Source organism: Amphibalanus amphitrite, unplaced genomic scaffold (genome assembly GCF_019059575.1).
Source record: "Amphibalanus amphitrite isolate SeventyFive unplaced genomic scaffold, NRLGWU_Aamphi_draft 001641F_arrow, whole genome shotgun sequence".
NCBI lineage: Eukaryota > Metazoa > Arthropoda > Thecostraca > Balanomorpha > Balanidae > Amphibalanus > Amphibalanus amphitrite.
This window is the reverse complement of record NW_024883134.1, coordinates 46,409-67,596: the sequence shown is the minus strand read 5'-3', so window position 1 is coordinate 67,596 and position 21,188 is coordinate 46,409. Positions and strand designations below refer to the sequence as shown.

Genomic DNA, 21,188 nt, shown 5'->3' with positions numbered 1-21,188 from the left:
ATAGGCTCTATCGATAGATTTTTATGCTATCGATGCGGATGGCTGATGTGGAAGAAAATCTGACGAATTGGACCACTTACGTGAAAGCATCAGGATATGGACGCCTCATTTATGTGGAAACATCAGGGTGCACAGAGATGGATGATGGGAAAATAGTTATCAATAGGGTTGGTAGCTGCCTTTGGTATATTGACAACCGACGTTATAGCCTGGCACTGCACAGACAAGTCCGTTCTGAGACTAATTGAACACTACCACAAGGCTTCCGTGCCGGTACCGTTTAGGTATGCAAGACGGTGAGCCGGTCAGACGCACGGCAATGGATTTGGCACCCAAAGTTAGGCCCTAATCTAGTACGTGACGGTGATAGATTTGAGTGGAAAGTTTGTCAGACAGTCCGACATCTTGGAGGAAGCGTTCGGAAATAGTTTGGCTGACGAACATATCTGATTTTGAACGATATCATGATTCATTCAACTCTCATCTTTACTTCGTAACTCTGCTTTTAGTGGAATGAGGTTGGACGTTCTACTTATGCACAGCCCTAAAATTTCATGCGCGATTGAAGTTGAATTTCGTTCTAAATATACTATCTGATAAAGCATCTATGCGTAGCAGCCGCTGATTTCTCAGCCAATATCAGGTGCATTTTTATAGTGCATAACATTGCTACACACAGTTTCATACTTTTGTTTTGTATTGTTGTTTCGATATTCAAAGTGACTCCAGATTGACTCCTAGATCTTACTTGAAAGTAAATAGTGAGTGCACATCAACAATTCAATCGTGCAAGTGACACAATAGAGGACTGAACGAATGTCAACTCGCTTTCTGGCTGCACTTAATTGCAATGCTGATTAAAAGCACGTTCAGTGCTTTGACACCATGCTGACAGTCTATTATAAGTCATAAGAATCAATAGCGGTCAATGCATCAGTGATTCATAGACGTTACCTTATAAGGTCATCTAATCATGAACGGCGATGCATTCTATTACTCACAGGATGCATTTCGCTGACGTAGATACGCCCAATATAGAAATGATTGGAAGACATATTTAGTGGACATAATTTGAGAATTCTTTACCATATGCCAATGCTGTTATCTCGCCCACACAACAGCAGTTGTCATGGCAATAGTTGTTTATATAATTATATCAATCATAATCATGCTACAAGAGAGGCCAGTGATGAATGCGTATGCGTTTACTCTTACTCGTAGTTATTTGATTGCTGAGGCACCTGTTTTAGTGATAACGCTAACCCATCAGAGGTAAAATCGTAAATTGACTCATTAACGCCAACGAAACACATTCAATAATAATGTCGAAATCAACCAATGTCATGAACATGCTGAGACTGTGCGCAATACGCATACAAGGAGCACACTCTGTTCAGCTTTATGCACTGATTCCAACTATTGGTAACCGCAGCAGCTAATATTCCGCCTCCCCTCCCCTTGGAGAACACCTAACTTACTAAGAAGAGTTCATTTGACAGTAAAGAGCCTGTAACCTCTTTAGTGGCCGATTTTGGCTGGCGAGTGCTCTCACATGTTGACCCAGAAAACGATAGCATGTCCCCGGCAATAATTCAAAAAACTCGACCGTCCATGTCAGTCGATTTCGTCATACTAACGGCGTTCCGTCAGCCGGCACACGCCATCAAATATTGACGGTGGGGTGATTACGTGACCTGAACCATTGAGGTCGCCGGTGGAGGGTCGGGGGGTCAGGGTGGGAAGTGTCACTCTCGTCAGTGTAAGTCGCTCCTCGGCCGTTCGTTATCCAGTCCCGCATGTTACTCGGGGTTGTTGCGAGGTGAGGGAGATACTGGAGAGTCTTTTGTTTTATTTGGGAGAAACATGCAACAATTATGCCGCTTCAAAGTGCTAATAAAGCAGGATAAATTGTATCAATAGTTATATAACACCTTTTAACGTGTTTCTTCTTTGCACATGCTAAATCATCTTATTGAAACTGGCAGTACCTTATAAAGCAGTAGGTGTCACAACGAATCAACCACAGAAAATGAAAGTGGTCATGTTCAACCATTTATCAAAACCCCAACATGGAGTAACTTTTATATGGAATCAATCGTGCTCATTTTCTCAGTTAACCCGCGCCCTGGTGGGGTCTGTTTATAACGCGACCTGGTGGGGGGGCTATTTTTTGCCCCCCTCGTATCTCCGAAACTACTGGACGGATCCGCAAAATTCAAACGGCGTTCGAAAGGCCTGTCAAATTTGTCGAGGGAAACCAAATTTCATTGACCTCGGGGTCACCGATGACGTCACAGGTCAGGTCAAAGATGAAATGTTTCACCGTTCACGGGTCTTCTAGGGAATGCAATATAACACCGAGGAAAACGCATTTTGTCGAGAATCAGCGGTAGGGCGTCAGTTGCCTAGTAGATATGTTGCTATTAGAGGTCACTGGCAATACCAGGTCAGGTCACAGGTCAGGTCACCAAGGGTCACAGGTCAGGTCACATGAGCCCAAGTTTACTAAGGTTGTGTGATACATGTTTTATGGCCAATTTTTCATTTCCAACTGAATGGTGTTGGTTATAAGACTATCAGGTACGGCTTAGGTCACTTTCTGGTGAAGTTCAGGTCAAGGTCAGGTCAAGGTCAGGCCAAAAAAGGTCAAATTTTAAAGTTGATAGTTTTGCATTAAATGGGTATTGATTCGATGCAGCTCGTCACAGGGAGTCTAATGGTGGTCTTTGTTTTGCGCTACGGGGTCTAGAATTGCTAAAAATTGAGTTTGAAAATTTGACGTCATCAATTTTGAACAGTTTTTTCGCTATAACTTTGCCAAAAAAAGAGGTATCAATCTCAAATTTAGTATGTGGATGGAAGGCGGTAAGGACTATCACATATATTCCGGTTTTTGCGAAATTCAAAAAACTTTTTGGATTTTTCGATTATTATATCCAAAACATCTATTTTTTGATTTTTGGGGGTCAAAATCCAAAAATTTTAAAAATCCGAGATAGCAGTTTTGTAGCCCTGTCTAATCTACAGCTTTTATGTCCTTATCATTTTTCTGTATTTGCAAAGCTATGGGCCTGACAGCTCTTCCCGCGAAACCCTTTTTTGGGTCGAAAACGGCAGAACATGACGTCACTCTGACGTCATTTCCGGCCAACCTATCATAGCCTTTGGAAAAATTTTTGGTCACAATGTGTAAAATTGATGTCTGGGAGGGTACTGAAAGTTTGGTGACGATCGGCGCAGCGGTTCTGGAGATATATCGAAAAGTCTGGGGGGGGGGGGGGCAAAAAATAGCCCCCCCACCAGGTCGCGGGTTAAGCTCATCTAATTTGGCATCAACACTGATGGTCGGTAACTTTTCATCGTGTTTAGGATGGTATCAAATCCAAGATTCCCATTGACTCTGTAAGTCCCTGCACTAAACCTTATCATTCATTCAGTCGTTTGTTCTAATTTTGTGTAAATAGAAACTGACACGAACTGACATTCTTATGCTCTTGATAAACGACCAGGTGATACGTTTTCCTAACAAACGCATGAAAAAACGCAAAGATTTATGGTTAAAAGCATGCCACTTTCACTTGACATTCACGTTACTACGCAGCTGAAACATCACAATTGCAGTCCATAAATCAAAGACAAGGCACTGACCACCGCATGCTTCACAAAACCATTGGTATCACTTAGTATTATGAAGTTATGCATACCTATTGTAAAGGGTTTTCTTCTTTGGATCTCTGGACACGCGTGTTTACTGCTGATTCAGCTTGATACATTTCACATTCTTTGGTTCTGGTAGCGAGCCTCTATATTATCCACTCAAACACATCGCCAATCCCATCCTCTTTACGACCCCCGCGTCCTTCAAAAACCCACGCTACGACAGTTCTGCCGCAGCCGCGCCATTCACCCTGGCGGGACAGGTAAGTCGCCGCAACCAAATTATACACGCAACCAAATTATACAACTCGCTACAATACCCCCTTCCGCTGAAGTTTCCGCCCCGGAAACAACAACAAAAGTTACCTACATATCTGGTTCGGAGAATATTGTGCGGGGCGACTCTACAAGATGGGTTCAAACGGTTCTTCCACTTACAAGCCATTTACACAAGTGTATCCGAGCGACATTTTGGGCCCTAAAATATCACACAGATGCAGCAATGTAAAGTAACCAACACTTCCCCAAGCCACGAACCCACGGCAGAGCGACGCGACAACAATGATATCCTAACCATGGACATTGAAACAAGCAACTTAAACTATAACGCTAACCCTATCGACGCACCATCCGGCAGGCAACATCATACACCGTCAGCCCACTACAAAGTCTGTCAGTTTGGTAGGGGTACGGCTTACTCGGCCGGAACGTGTACGTTTCTCGGGAGCCGTTTCCTGGTCCCCTGCAGAACCCACCATGCCTTCGTCTGCATGGATGGTGGGCCGCCCCGTGTCCTCGTCAGTGTGTGTACCTGCTGTGTCGCTGCTTGGAGGCCCCTCACGGTCCCAGTCGGACTCGCCGCTCGCAGAGGGTCGGTCCTGGGCACGGCTAGTGGGTTGGCCGCGCCTTGACTGGTCCCATTCCCCAACCGGGTTGGGTCTCAAGGGGTGTCTCTGGACACAGGCAGAGGGGTGCCTTGACTGGGTCGCCCCTGGCTGTTTCACCGTCGTCCCGAGTGCAGCGGGTTGTGCCCGGGACGGATTCAGACCGCCTGTCACCGGCGGCCTGGGAGCCGCTCTGAGGGGAACTGGTGCCGTCCGGCACGGTTTCAGCCGGTTGTGATGGACTGTCATGGCAGCTGAACCTCCCTCCTTAACAATCGAGTAAGTCCAATTCCGGAGTTTCTTCGCGACACGATACGGACCTTCCCAGTGGGAAGCCAGCTTCCGCACCTCACCGCCTGTCACTGCGCGGCGCCTCATCCACACACGGTCCCCCACAGCGTACGTGTGTTCCACGATTCTCGCGTCATGTCTCAGTTTGTTGCGCTCGTGTGATGCCACGCTGGCCTGCATCACGAGCTGGCCAGTGCGTGTCAGTGTCTGCTGCAGCTTGGATAGGTACTGCAGCGTATCAGGCGGTGCCTGAGCGTCTGTCAGACCGGCACTGCGCACCTGACTGTACGCGAGGTCAGTGGGCAGCGGCGGAGGTCTGCCGAAGACGCTCTCGTACGGCGAGAAGCCGGTCGATGCGCTAGCGTTCGCGTTGAACGCCAGCACGGCGGCACTGACGTACCGTGGCCACTGACGCTGGTGGTCTCTGCTGAGCTTGGCGAGTGTGTCTACCAGAAATCGGTGACTCCGCTCGCAGTACCCGTTCCCTTGTGGATGGTACGCAGTAGTGGTGCTCTGCTGTATGCCCAAACGTTTGTAGAACAGCGAAGCCACCTTACCAACGAAGTTTTTCCCCTGGTCACTATGAACCCGTTTAGGTACACCGAAGACCGCCACAATCCCGTCCATGAGCGTCTGGACAATCTCAGTCGCCTCCTGCGTCTTCAGCGGGAAAGCCCAAACGAACCTCGTGAAGGCGTCTATGCAAGTGAGAATGTACCGATATCCATCGTCACTGACGGGTAGACCGCTCACTATATCGATATCCAGACGGTCCATGAACCCGGCGGCCTGGAGCGACCCGAGAGAAGCCTGTGGCGCACGCGGAGGGTCTTTGCGCAGACTGCAATCCACACACTGTCGGCAGAAGGCCTTGACATCGGCCTGAAGGCCCGGCCAGTAGAACTGGCGGCGCACCATGCTCTCCAGCTTGGCTGTGCCCTGGTGGCCTCCGCCGAAGCCCGCGTGGCTCTGCTCCAGCAGCTCCCGCCGCAAGTGCTGCGGCATCACAATCTGCAGACACATCGGAGCATCCCGCTCGGGCTGCACTCGGCGGTACAACACAGGCTTGTCGTCCCCCTGGACAACCAGTCTGGGCCACTCGCGCAGCAACTGTGCTGCGCCTGATGAATGCAAGTGATTCTGTTTGGGGCGCACGCGCCGCTTCTTCCACGTCATGATCTCTCGAATGCCGTCATCACGTTGCTGCTCTCTGTGAAACTCTGCCATCGTCAGTGTCAAGACGCCGACCTCGGCAGGGCCCGTCACCACCGCAGCTGTACAGTGAGGCACGCTGTCGGACGCCGCGTCAGCGGGGAGCTTCGCAGCGGCCAAGTCCACAGACTCTGGTGGCGGCTGCTCAGTACATACCCGGTCTTCCAGTGGTACCTCAGTATCAACGGACTTCACCGCTGAACTTGGCAGGATCACTCCTGTCTCTCGTGTGTCACCCTCCTCGGCAGTCGGGCATGCGATATCAGAAACCGCCGCCACCTCATGTGACCCATCAGAAGCCATCTGCGACTCAGGTGTCGGGTCCTCCTCGACAGGGACACAGACCCACCTGTACCTGACTTCATCTGTCTGGAGGGGGTGCGGGTACCTGGACAGGGCGTCAGCGTTCCCATGTTGTGTACCTTTGCGATGAACGACCTCGAAGTCGAACTCTCGCAGCAAGAACTGCCAGCGCGCCATCTGACCCTCGGCGTCCTGCATCTCGAACAGCCACTGCAGCGCCGCGTGGTCAGTCCGAAGAACGAAGCGACGGCCTACGAGGAACGATCGGAAATGCTGAACTGCCCAAACCGTGGCGAGCAGCTCGCGCTTAGTCACGCTGTACTGGCGCTCGGACTTCGTCAACGCCCGGCTCGCATACGCGATGACATGGTCCCCTTGCATCAGAGTGGCGCCAATCCCGGACCCACTCGCGTCAGTGTCAAGCAGGAATGGCGGAGCTGCGAGGTCGAACACAGGGAATGCGAGAACTGGTGCCGAAACGAGGGCCGCCTTGAGCGTCTCGAACGCGGTCTGCTGCTCTGCGCCCCAGCTGAAGACCCTGTGCTTCTCAGTCAATTTGGTGAGTGGCTTGGCCAGCAGAGCGTACCCGCGAATGTGACGTCTGAGATAGCCACACAAGCCGAGGAACACCCTGATCTCCTTGGCTGAGGTGGGCGCTGGCCACTCCTTGATCAGGTTAGTCTTATCCGGGTCACACTGTATACCCGCAGCGCTGACCTGGAACCCCAGGAACTTTACATCCCTCCGACACAGTTTTAGCTTACCCAGGGAGAGGGTGAGCCCCGACTGTCTCAGTGCATCCAGCACACGCTCGAGACGGGTGTGCATCTCCTCCAGTGTTCGACTTACCACCAACAGGTCATCAAAGTACTGCACGTAAGTATGTGGCGGAACATCTGCGAGCACCATCCGTATCGCCCTGTTGAACGAATGCGGGATCCCCTTCAGGCCATACGGTGCCGTCCTGTACAGTCACCAGCAGTTGCTACCCATCACCCCCGGACGGCGGGGGAGCAAGCTACCGCCGCCCCTGCGAGACTAGCGCCGCCATGCGCCAAGAAGTGGAAACACCACGTGACTGAGGTCACGTGAGGGCAGGGTCACGTGATGGAGAGGCGGAGCATAGTAGCTTTTGCGCCCGACACTAACTGAAATGCGGCGCTGTGATTGGGCGCCTTAGCATGAATGAAGCCCCGGCGCCAGAATCAGCCGTTCGCCTTATATGGAAAGTGAGCCTTTGCGTTTCACTGTTCTGTATTGGTTTGAGAGCCACGGCACCATACGAATTGTGAGCCCCTTTGAACGGGTCACCGCCCGAGGCACTGAGGCGACGGCTGTGCCGGGCAAAGTCTAGCCTGGTGGGAGGGTGGGCCAGGGAAAGTGCGATCGAGCAGCCACTGGGACGTGGATTGGTATTATCCAACCGCGACAAACGATGTCAGCAGCCTCTTCTCGTGTCATAGACAGTGTCTGACACGAGAAGCTAGACAGACAACGTGGGCAGTACCCAATCAAAAGCTACTAAACGATCCAGTTAAGAAGTTGGCGAGGTAGCCAGACCAAATAAAAGGTTTTTAATTCGATTTTGGTTGACAACGGCCATACAAGCCCGCTGTGCTGGACCAAAAAAGGAGCTGAACAGTTCATACAACTTCTAAAAAGCTCAACGGTTTAAAAATTCAAAAGTTAAATATTAAAATTCAGCCTGCATGTGAATTTTGCATGCATGTGAACTCTGGTCCGGCGCTGGCAGGAAGCTTATATTGCCACTTGCAATTCCACTACGTTGTAATATAGCCAAGAGTTCAGTGAGAGCAGCAACTGAAAGCCCCGTTGAGGGGGGGGGGGGAGGGCGGCGCGAAACGGCCCCCTCTCTCCTTTTCAGTCGATATCTCCTAAAGTATAGCAAATGTCGCCACCAAACTTTCAAGACCCCTCCGGGCATCATTTTTACACCTTGTGACCAAATTTTTTTCAGAGCTCTTATGAAAGGTTAGTCACAAATGACGTCAGAGGGATGTCATGTTCTGTCATATTCGACCCAATAAAAGGTTTAGCGGGAAGAGCTGTCACGCTTACAGTTTTGAAGATAACGAAAATATTCAAGATCAAAAAGATGTAAAATAAACAGCGCTGCCAAACTGCTAACTCTTATTTCCAAACAAAAATTGATTTTGACCATCAAAACTATAGAAGTATAACACCCCAAAAATACCAACAACTTTCAAAATTAAAACTGAAATATATGTTATATAACTATCTGCTCTAGATATGGCAAACTTAAACTCGATAGCTCCATTTTTAGCAAAGTTATGGCAAAAAAGAACTACTTAAAATGTGTTACGTAAAATTTTCAAATTCAATTTTTAGCCGTCACAGAACACACCAAGCAAGCCAAAGACCACCAATGGATTTCCTGTGATGAGCTGCATCGAGTAGATACCTACCCTTTTTATGCAAAATATCAACTTTGAAATTTGACCTTCTTTGACCTGACCTTGACCTGAACTCCACCAGAATGTAATATAAACTGGCCCCAATGGCCGTCTAGCCCACACCATTGAATTTTAAATGTAAAATTGGCCTTAAAACATGTATCACACGACCCTAGCATAGTTGGGTTCATATTGTGACCCTTAGTGACCTGACCTCTGTGAACTGACCTGGCATCAATGACCTCTTTAGGCAACACATGTGTTACACAACCAACGCTCCATCGATGTTTTTCGATAACATGCCTATTATTTGATGTGTTAACTGACTGTAACGCATTCCTTAGACTAAATCGGTGAAAAATGCGACCTTTGACCTGACTTGTGACGTCATGGGTTGCACCTAGGTCAACGAAACCTGGTAACAAGGTAGTTCCCTGGTGGGGCTATCGAACGCTCTTTGAATGTTTAAAATCGGTCGGTAACTTTCCGAGATCTCAGGTGGAGGGCGAAACGGCTGCACCACCTGATCAGGTGGTAGGGTCCGCCAATAGCCCAAGGGGGCGCGGAATATTTATTCACTCATACAGTGTCATTTATTTTGAGAACACCTTTCTCACGCCATGACATTGTCCTCTCGTAATAGAATGAGATGAGGAGAGTGTTTTCATGCCTCCTTATGCACGGCTCTAAGTGTCATTGAGCTATCAACTGTCAGCGGTTTTCGGACAATGAAGTTCTTAGTTCTTACTGAATCCAATTTTATTTCAAACGATTATCACTGTGCTAGTTTTCTTCTTATACGTTTTTGAAAAAGCGCTGAAGAAGTCTTTGCTAGACGAAACCGGTCCGCTTATTCTTTTTCTAATTGTTTTTTGAATATATTCGTAGACTACTGGCTCTTTACTACAAAATTTGAGAATGCCGCTTGGTATTACTTTGACCCGAACGATGTGCAGCTGAATTTTCCCTCTTGAATGATTATGGACAGCTCGCGAAAATAACTTCAACCTAAACTACCGACAAGCAGAAGAAAATCCGATACAAGCCGAAGCCTACCTCAATCCTCTCACCTTGTTCAACCGTTGAAACGTTAAAGACATTTGTTCAGTCCGAGTCGCTATGTCGACCACCCGCGCCGTGCTGGGGGGGGGGGGGGTGTTTTTACGCCATTCCCCCTCAGGTTTTTCGCGAATATCTCAAAAACGGCGACGCGACGCGTAGCGTCATTCAAGGTCATGGGTCACCAGGTAACGTCCAGTGAGTCAGTGACCTTCCCTCAGAAAAAAGAATTCGAAAGCTCGCCGTAGCTACACCGACTGGGCGATCACTTAAAAACTTTCAGTAATTGCTTAGGGTAACAGTATGTATAAAATGGATACCTCGGATTTCTATGTCTGTGACCTAAGGTCAGGTCAATTTTGCGACTGCTAGGGGAGAGCGGGGCCAGTTGAAACACGGGGTCAGATGAAACATGGCTTTATTTTCAACAGTATGCAACATATGGCGTTGCTGACACCACTGCGCATCCGCGCTCGACCACTTCCTTTGTCAACGGCGTTTGGGCGGCAAACGGACGGTAATTTTGATTTGACACTTGTTTTTGTGTTTTTGAGGGGCGTTTAGGAGAAATCGTTTTTATGAATATTTCGTGATACCTCATATACCTTTGTTTGCTGAAAGAAGAACTCCTGGCTCCGGAATAACACCTTATTTGGCCCTTCATTCAGCATGATGCCGTCCCTCCAGCTCGTTTGACATGTGCTTTACGGCGCGTGCGAGATGGCGGGAGCGGATGGGGTCAATTGAAACGCTTCTCTGAGGGTCAGTTGAAACAGGGCCACAGGCCGTTTCAATGGACCCCGGTGACCTTTGCAATGGTTATTGTTCAGGGGCTGTAAACATTAAAGGAAATAGTCCACCTCTGAAATGAGCTTTTAAACTGAAATAGTAGTTTAATAGAGCTCAATTTTTGACCCCTTTTTCTCCAGCCTTTTGCTTGAAAGCACACTATAGCCTGAGATATTTCTCATTTTCCTCATCCGCCCATTTTACCATAGTCTATGTACTTTATGTCACCTATTATGAGGAACTTTGCACTTTTAGCTTTCCAACGACCTATTGAATGTAGCATTTGGAAAAGTAAACCGGACAAAATATCTCCTTAAGAAAGTGGCCTTAAAGAGGAAAACATCCCATTGTTAAGGATAGGTGCAATTGACCCCATGGGCTGGTTCAATTGACCCTCGCATCGGGGTCATTTGAAACGGGCGTAGAGCTGTTTTATAAGCATGCGTTTGGCAGCAAAATATGTTTGAAACATAATTTTACATATCTTAAAATAAAGCCAAAAGAGCATATTTTTTCATGGCATTGTGCATTTTTCGATATGACTACTAGATCTCGCTGTGGATGTCAATATATAAAAAGTGGTTCAACTGGCCCCGCTCTCCCTACATTAGGTATAAGTCAATGGGAGAAAATTGAAATGCACCTTTTTTGGACGAATTTCGTTCTACACCCTCTCAAACATCGGTTCATAGGTAAACATGACACACTGAATCGGAAAATTGCACCTGTGATTCCTGTGTGTGCCCCTGAGGTCATTTTAGGACATAAACGGTCTTCAGCAGTTCTTTGACTTTTGACAGAGACGTGCTAGAGCGGCGAAAACACCGTTGATCTGAGGTCAAATTTGAGGTCAATCATAGCGGTGCCCTCTGGGGGCTAAACCTTTGATCTGAGGTCAAATTTGAGGGCATGCTGGCGAAAGAGCGTTAAAAGAGCTATCGAATGCGCTTTTCCGCGGCGCTGTAGCTCTATTGGTTCCCGAGTTAGCCGTCGGTTGTTCCAAATCGTTGAAATCAACAAAATTTGACCTTTGATGAACCCTGGTGACCTGACCTTTGCCCTGACCTTAAAATGACCGAGTGTTTTCCTCCCTATTTTTGACGCTCTTTCGATTGTTGCTTACCGCGTGTCGCTACGTGGCCCAGGAGCCGAGTTGACGGAGGGGCGTGAAACGCCCCCCCCCCCCAGCACTCGATGGAAAGTTCATGCCACCAAAACGGCGCGGGTTAATTGTTATGTTAGCTAGCTCCTGTTGTAAGCTGTGGAGTCGTAAACCTCATCTTGAAGGAACTGGGCCTAACATTTTCATAGCAAACGTCAAAAAATGTTAAATAGGTTGCGCAAAAAATAGCATCTCTTTTATGAAACATTTGCGAAACCTTCAACAGTCATCCCCAGACCCCATTAGTGCCGAGCTCCCAACGACGACCATAAAAGCGTCCCCATCCCGTCATAGGCGGCGGAACGGGGAGGGCACCGTGCCTCCTTTGATTTTGGCATTTCAACATTAGCCCTATGGGCGTTGCATGGAAATAATAGGACCAAAAGTCGGCAGTGCCCCCCCCCCTTAATTGTAGGTGTTCCGCCGCTACTGCATCCCGTCAACGTGGGTTTATCATAAGGATGCTAAGATTTAATTTCCCATCCGAAGCTGCAATGATGGAAAGCAAATTTACATTTTACATGTGAAACAAGCTGACACAACTAGATATTTCCTCTCTCGATCCCTCTCACTGATTTACCCATTGCCCTCTTTCTCATTTTACCCTCTCTGGTTTTCCTTTTCAGTTTTTTTTTCTCTCTCTCTCTCTCTCTCGCTCTCTCTCTCGCTCTCGCTCTCGCTCTCTCTCTCTCTCTCTTGCTCTCTCTCTCTCTCTCTCTTTCTCTCTCTCTCGCTCTCTCTCTTGCTCTCTCTCTCGCTCTCTCTCTCTCTCTCTCTCTCTCTCTCTCTCTCTCTCTTGCTCTCTCCCTCTCTCGCTCTATCTCCCTCTCTCTCTCGCTCTTTCTTTCTCTCTCTCTCTCTCTTTCTCTTTCTCTTTCTCTTTCTCTTTCTCTCTCTCTTTCTCTCTCTCCCTCTCTCTCCTCTCTCTCTTTCTCCCTCTCTCTCTCTCTCTCTCTCTCTCTCTCTCTCTCTCTCTCTCTCTCTCTCTCTCTCTCTTTCCTCACAATATTCTCGACTGTCACAGCGTTGTAGAGTTTGTTTCCAGACAGGTCCCGGCGCTCCCCACTCCGCAGGCCTCAGCCCACACGGCCCAACCGCTCAAACACCCTCCGGCGGATGACCTCTGACCTCGGCGACCTGACCCCAGCCGACCGATCGCGTCCCTCTCCACGCCTCCGCCCCGCTTCCCCCACTACAGCTGCGTAGTAATTGTAGCGTGTGCAAAGGTCACGTGACCTTATTTACTTCTGCGGCTTGTTCGGCTGACAAGAGATGGCACTAGTGGTCTGTGGATCAGAGGCGGGGCTAGGTTCTACGACTTCTTGGGGCACACTTTACGGCAGAAAAGAGGTTTTTTGGCTCCCCATCCCAAAATGCTTCGAATATACAAAAACAAGTTAGATATTCGAAAATCGGAGGACCAAACGGTTCGTTTGACGTATCTCGCGCGACTGAGAATTGATCGGTCTTCAAACTTCTGAACAAAAACGAGGTGATTAGTAGCAAGTGCTGGTGACTGTACCTGTACAGCCCGAACTCTGTCGCCACAGTGGTTTTCTCCTGATCACTCTCTGCCACCGGCAGTTGGTGATACGCTTGCACCAGATCAAGATGTGTTTGAGTGGATAATATAGAGGCTCGCTACCAGAACCAAAGAATGTGAAATGTATCAAGCTGAATCAGCAGTAAACACGCGTGTCCAGAGATCCAAAGAAGAAAACCCTTTACAACACACAGCGCCGCTCAGCTTTTGGAGACTCGAATCCATCCTGGGAATCACCTGTACAGAGGGGACCGTGACTTGGTTCACCCTACGAAAATCCCCGCACACCCTGACCGGTCCTCCGTGGGGGCGCTTAACAATCACCAGAGGACTAGCCCAACGAGATGATTCTACCTCTTCCAGCACACCAGCTTTTCCTCACTCCACTTCTTCAGTCCACCAAAAATGCGGTAGTCCTCCAACCACACCACCCATTCTTTGGCGCTTGTGCCACTGAACTTTTCGAGTCCAATATCTTTCTCAGCCATTATCTAGTCCGTTACTTCACTTAGATCAAACAATCAATCAAAAACACCGCACCAGAGATCCCACCGCTGCCACCATTGTAAAGGGTTTTCTTCTTTGGATCTCTGGACACGCGTGTTTACTGCTGATTCAGCTTGATACATTTCACATTCTTTGGTTCTGGTAGCGAGCCTCTATATTATCCACTCAAACACATCGCCAATCCCATCCTCTTTACGACCCCCGCGTCCTTCAACAACCCACGCTACGACAGTTCTGCCGCAGCCGCGCCATTCACCCTGGCGGGACAGGTAAGTCGCCGCAACCAAATTATACACGCAACCAAATTATACAACTCGCTACACTATAAAGAATGTGATTTTAATTCTTATTTATACTTCCACGACATGTCAAGAAAAGGATTCGACAAATCAAAATAATTCAACGGAACTGGCGAAAGCGCAAACTGCATTAGTCTTCAATGAAACGAACGTACAAGTAATATCAAATTAGGTATGAGCGTTTTTTGTTTGCATTTCTCAGAAGAAAAATAAGTATTGATTGAAACAGCACAATGTAAACGACATAGATGTAAAAAGGGGGTTTGAAAGACGTAAAAAAGGAAAAGAAAACATTCTGAAAATTGATATATTGTGTTGAAGTTCAAATAGTTTATTCAGCTTGTCTACGCGTAAAAATGTCATTTAAAAAGTATATTGACATGCAAAATAAATGTAATCCCTAATCGTTATCCACCTTCAGTACCTACGTAATATTAGCCAGACGTAAAGCTTTTCAAACGAGCTGCTCAGCCTTCTTTGAAATTCATTTGTCCTTCCAACGCTTAAGCTTCGTCTTAGTAAAATAAGCTGAAACAGAAACAAAGCGGTGGGATTTCTCCCTCCTTTGCTTGACCCTCACGACCCCGGATTGACCACAAACTGATGAAACAGACCGGAGCCCATATTTTATTCCACATCACTGGTCACCCAGGGCAACAGTTTCTCCGAATGGCTATATTTATTCCCAGACGTGGTGATGCTTCGCATTTTGATCCAACGCAGAGAGATTGCTGAATCTAGCCGACTGAAGTGTTTGCCAAAACAGTGTTCCATTTGCTGCGTTGTCAAGGACGATTTTATGTGTCTGAGGTTCCTGATCCTGTTTTGAATAGAAACAGTCGTGCGGGAGCCGGGACCACTGCATATTACATGTGCATTTTTAGTAGAATAGTGGTGTCTATTTTAACCGAAATTGGTCGAGATATGGTCAAACGGTGTCATTGATTTTTGAGCCGTGATTTATTACATTAGCTCATTAACTACGTCTACAATGTGCATTTAGCTTGTCGCTTGCGTTGTGTGTTTCTTTTTAAAGTGAAAGACAGGTGCGCGCTTTAGCTTTTAGTACTTTCCACATTGCATCGCACACGCGATGCACAAAATATGTACGATATTGAGAATGTCGTTTGTTTTCGCAGGGGACAAAATGGCTGCCATTCAGAGGAAGAGCTGCGCGACCGCCGAGGCCAGCGGACGCTACACGGGGCCTCTCAACATGGCGGCGATAGCTGTCTGTCTTCTGGCTCTGCCTGCCAGGTGACACGACTAAGGTCAGTAAAATGATCACCTTAGTCAGCCTATATGGAACAGGCTCAACTATATCATCAACGCCATTGGCTCGCCAACGCCATTGATACCAATGGCTCCTGTCCTCAACTATATCATTATCATCAACGCCTGTTCTCAACTATCCGTCAAATGCAGCAGAAAAACTACCTGGGGGTGGCAACCCCCCCCCCATGTGCAGGCGAGGGTGGCAACCCCCCCCCTATATCCGGGTGAGGGTTAAACAGATTCTTTAATTTCCAAAAGCTCCTATAGGAGCTTTTGGAAATCTAAGGACTATAGTCCTTAGATTTCTCTTGTGGTTTGTTGTGCAGTTTACAGCAAACTGTTCTGCCTAATAAAAGTTGAGTTCTGTTTCTATGCGAGGAAAGCTTCAAAATTTCATCAGTTTCGGGTGGTTTGGTAGGGGAAGCCCCCTAAATGCCCCCCCCCTTGCATCCGTCAGTGGTTATTGCTATACTTTGGCATTTAGGGTGTGGACTGTGGACCTCATGCTCTGTAAACTGTTATCAGGTTCCTGATGAAACCAAATCAGAATTGAGAATATTCATAACGGGCTTGATATCGCGTAATTATATTGTTTTCCTACAATGACCGATTTAACCACCATTGCATGTTTCAGTACAATGGCAGACTGGGCACATGATCAGTTCCGTGGTGTGGAGTGACGTCACACCCATTACGTCACTGAGCTGACGTCAGAGGACTTATTCGGCTCCTGCAGAGAGGGAGGGTGTATGAAGGAGATGGTGGTTGTGACGCGCTCGCCCGGCCCGTGAGGACAGCTCAGCGAACACCCGAGCGCTGTGCACGAGTGACCCATGGATACGCGGGTCGTGTTGTCATTGTGTTTACCTCTCTGTGAACCTATTCCCTACGGGAAGTGTGCGAACACGGCCAGACGCTCTCAGCTGAGGTGCAATTAATGGCGGCGCTGGTTCAGGGTCCGGAGATAGGGATGATGTGTTCGACGGTCAAGACTGACCTTCACTGAGGTACCTGGGTAGTGGGTACTGTTAGAGAGCGAGCAGTGACGCTCAGTGATCAGCCCCATTACAGCCCAGAGACCCTACAGGATCGGCTGGACGAGGCGCGGACAATAAACAGCTCCTCAGGTGTGACATGTTGGTTTGACTCTGCTGTGTGCCAGAGCTCTGCTGGTAACGTGTTTTCCATTGTTGGTGCGCGCTGAGAGCGCTCAGCGCTGCTGGATGTCATCACTTTATCCGTGGATCGGCAGATTTCGGTCCATCTTGTATGATCATCTGTGTATGAGTGACCGATCCGTGCGCCAGGAATCGTTATGGGTAATGACATGCCAACTGCAGTGTTATATATAAGCGTGTGTTCGCAGGCATGGATCAGCTATGAAAGGTGAACAGTTTCGAGAATATTTGACGAGGCATAGCCTCACATGAAAAGAGCTCGATTTGTCACTCCGTATGGAATGCGTGATTATTGTAACATAAAGCTGTTTAATAATTGAGGTTATTGCGTATACCTACATATTTGTATCGTATGTGAATGATTGTTGCGCTTTTGAAATGTTGTCAACTTTTGTTGTTTCTGTTTCAGATGTTCGTAATTAACTTTCAACGTTTTTGTTGGTTATGGAATGAAGTTTGTTATCGGAAGTGAACTAATTATTTGTTATAGCTTATCGTTTTGTGCAAGTTTTGCGAAAAAGGAGCGCATAACTATGTTCGTCGTCGGCGTATGTTGGTGCGTGGTTGTCATGTTTGTCAGCAATATGTATTTATGCGAGATTCCGATTGAGTTTACTACGCGTAGAAATGCTACGGGCTGCTCTTTTCAACGACCTCAAAATCCGTTCATCAGATAACCTCCACAGTCCACTGGCATTTACAATTACTGTGCCGTCAGTAAACAGCTAATAAGCCATTCTTTTGTGAGTCATGCTTGCTGCAACACTCGGTATACACCATTTGTTGCTATCTCGCATCATAAAGCTGCCGCCTGCGACCTGTACCTACCCGGTCGCCATCACCGAGCTGAGATCGGCCAGCTGGGCCCGATGAAGCGGGGGCCGTCCATCTCATGGCCAAGACCCATCGTCACCATCGAGCTAGTTTGCTCTCAGCGCCGCGGTATCGAGCGGCTCATGACCGCGTAGCTGCTAACTGCCCGGCTGACGACAGCCCCTCGTGGCACTGAGCGCGAGCCGAGGCCGCCCGGGAGACTGCGAAGGGGATATTTAATGGGCCAGTTGAGGGATTTTTGATGGTATTGTAATATGTCATAAAATGGTTATGAGCGATACACGGGAATCGAACGATAGCACGCTTTGAAGGAAACTATCGAAAGCGATAATGCTTAAGAAGAAGGCGATGCGTATATCTTCTTGTTTTGCTTGTTGCTCTGACCTTGGCTGAATTAAATTTCATTATAACTTTCATTTTGCAGTTACTTGACGTGCCCACTGCTGGTCCAAGGGTTCCTCTTGAATGGCTGAAGATATTTCGATGAACCTCCTTCAGGTTTCGTCATACGAAACGTCAGTTTGATTTACGAGGATGGCATCTTTTTACCACCATGGATCGTCTCATGGCGACATAAAGCGCGAGGCAACGTTCTAAAATGAGTCATAACTTATATCTATTTTCCCATAAACATTGATCAAATTAGCTGATGTGACTGAACGATGTCATTTTATTCCAATCAAGTCTGATGTTTCTGAGGCAGCAATCAAATTGTATGCCAATATTATGCACCAATCAAACAATTTTCTAAATAGATACGGTATACGGGAGGATAATGTTTGCTCGACTTAACAATCGCTCAAATAGTAGTCGGCGAATAGATGTAGCTGAAACATAGTGTTTCGCAATGCCATATTTGATTATCGCTCAGTATGATAATCGCTAAAATGCCAGACGATGAAAATGGTTCATTCAAATGACAGTTGCTGAAGTCGCTCGCACCCAATTGGTCAGGTATAGGTAGCTTTTACTCCGTTCACCGTTGTGTAGTTTTTTGTGGGCACTATCTCTTTTTAGATGCAACAACACTTTTAGAAATAGTGATTCTTAATTCATAATTGAAAAGATGGAAGATGCTCGACATCAGCCACTTTACGCTAAAAACTTTTCTTCTCGCGAGCAATGGCCATTGACCACCGAAGGGTAGGTAATTGTCCATGGCAAGTAGGAACCTACCTACAACCTACCTAGGAGTTTTGGCACTGATAAACTGACGAAAGGCCTGTTTAACCCTCGCATGTGTGCGGCGTTTGCCAGCTTCTAATGTGTAGGGGGGGGGGGGTCGGTTGGACCCCCCCCTTGCCGTTTGGCCCCTGATCGAGTTAGAGCTTCGCAGAAAAAACGAGCGTGTTGCCCGTGATGAGAGGAAGCCGATGATACCCAATTTTAAGGTCCTAGGTCATTGGTTGACCTTGCAGTTCAGGTCAATGACCCAAAGTCGGGAAAATCGGGACCTGTTAGAAAGTCGTTAAGTGTGGCTTCTAAAGGGTTTTTCGGGGTGCTGATCACGAATATCGTGTTAGTTTTGATCACAGATGATGTCATTAACCCGCGCCGGGCCGGGGGGGGAGGTGTTTGAACACCCCATTGCGGTTTTTGGCACACCTGTTCGTGCATCTTTTCCGCACATGTTGTGAAAATTTCAGACCCAGGTCACCTTAGGTCAGGTCACCAGGTCACGCCAAGTGACCTCACCTCAGAAAAAATAAGAATGCTCGTCATAGCTACACCGACTGAACGATTGCCTTGAAACTTTCAGCGATTGATTAGAGCAACAATATCTATAAAATGTTTATCTCGGAATTTTGATATCGGTGACCTAAGGTCAGGTCAATTTTGCGGCCTCTCCATTGTAAGTCAATGGGAGAAAATTGAAAAGCGTCTGTTTTGCACGAACGCTATTCTAGACACTCTCAAGCATCGAGATGTAGGTAAAATAGACACACTGAACCAGAAAATGGCAACTGTGACCCCTCGTTATGTCCCCAAGGTCATCTCAGGTCACGAACAGAATCTAACAGTTTTTGCTATGATAACTTCTGATAGAGGCGGGCTAGAGCGCTGAAAACGCCTTAGATGTGTTCGGCTCGACGTTGCGGATCGACTGATATGCAACATGACCTTTTCCGGTCAGGTGATGACCTTGACCTGAGGTCAAATTTTCAAGTTGACCTTTCAAGGTCAAATTATAGTTCATTCGACGCGTCTCGACGAGAGGAACACGATGCTGGCAAAAGTAATGTCATAGCTCTTTTGAGTGAAAAGTTATTGCCGAAAAAAACGTTTTTCGTAAAAATGGTTATTTTTGGAGTTTTTTGCCCTCTGGAGGCTAAACCGTTGACCTGAGGTCAAATCTGAGAACATTACTCAGAAAGGTCTGTAAAAGGGCTATCGAATGCGCTTTTTTGCGGCGCTGTAGCTCTATCGGTTCCCGAGATAGCCGTTGGCAGTTTCCAAAATGTTGAAATAGTCAACATATTTCCTTTGGTGACCTCTGGTGACCTGACCTTTGACCTGACCCAAAAAATGACCGAAGTGTTTTCGTCCTTATTTTTGACGTTCTTTCGATTGCCACTTACCACGTGTCGCTAAGTGGCCCAGGAGCCGAGTTAGAAGGGGGGGGGTGTTCAGACACCCCCCCCCCCGCGGCCCGGCGCGGAATCTCAGAGCACCTCTGAATCTCAGGCGCGGGTTAAGCATTTTGACCAGGTCGGGTCAGGTCAGGTCAGGTCAACCAGTAGGCATCGTGACGGGTATTCGTAGTACGTGTCATCCACCTCTGACAGCTTCGTAACATGTTACGAAGTCACCAAAACTACTCCGTAAATGTTCAAATGGTTGCTAAATTCGAATTCAGCTCCAAAAACTAGCATGTAAAACTCACTAAACTAACATGTAAAACTCGAAAAGTGAACCGAGGTCACCAAAGGTCAATGACCTGACCTGACCTTCAGGTGACCTTGACACCCACCCTAATGCATGGGAGTAACATCAAATCAGATGTTTGAGCGTTTGAAACCATGAAAAGCTTGCAAACGCGCGGCTAATGCGAGCCGACATACGCGGAATCGCGATTCCGGCCAAACATGGTCTCGGAAAAGAGGTCACAGGTCAAAGGTCATTGGGGTCAGGGTCATGAAATTTTCAGGGTATGTGTAAAATTAATCAATGCGAGGGTACTGAAAGTTTCGTCGCGATCGGCCGCTTTTTACGCGAGTTATTCGCGATTTCGTCGGAGCCGATCAGCCTCTGTAAGCCGTCTCCCGTCGGCGGCTGCAGTATACGCGCGACATCTAGTGTCCAGCGGCACAATGTCCAGTTCGCCGGGAGCGAGAGGCAGGGCGCTGCAAGACAGGCACACACAATGATTGAGGCATGGGTTTTGGGCAAGGTAAATTTTTGGGTAACGTTCGTCAATCGGCAATCGCGATGCGTTTCCGTGTGTGTTGTGTGCTTATGAGGTGTCTCTCGCTTATGAGGTTAATTATGGCCAGAATGGTAAGTGGTAGGCGGTAGCTCACCGATCGTTTGTTATGCTAATTTGTTGTCGAAGAAGCATCCAGCACAGTTGAGACCGCCAATGGAGGATACAGTAGACAGGTGGTCGGTCCTCATGAAATCCCTTCTGTGGTCTGCACTGCACACGTGTCATGCATCTTGCATGTTTTACATTTGGCGCCTGAACTGTTAACATATGTAGTTGGCGTATGTGTGAGAGCATTTGGTAAAAGGTAACCGACGCAACCGGTGATACCGAAAG

General features: G+C 47.7%; 1 protein-coding gene across 1 annotated transcript in view; it reads left to right on the top strand.

Annotated features, from left to right (window-relative positions):
• Positions 1-17,198, top strand: part of LOC122374335 (lachesin-like) — a 74,381-nt gene extending 57,183 nt beyond the window's left edge. The window contains exons 6-7 of the mRNA XM_043353026.1: positions 15,281-15,412; positions 16,051-17,198. Coding sequence (XP_043208961.1) covers positions 15,281-15,402 — 122 coding nt within the window. The 3' untranslated portion in view covers positions 15,403-15,412; positions 16,051-17,198. The remainder of the gene's footprint in view (positions 1-15,280; positions 15,413-16,050) is intronic.
• The last annotated feature ends 3,990 nt before the right edge of the window (positions 17,199-21,188 follow it).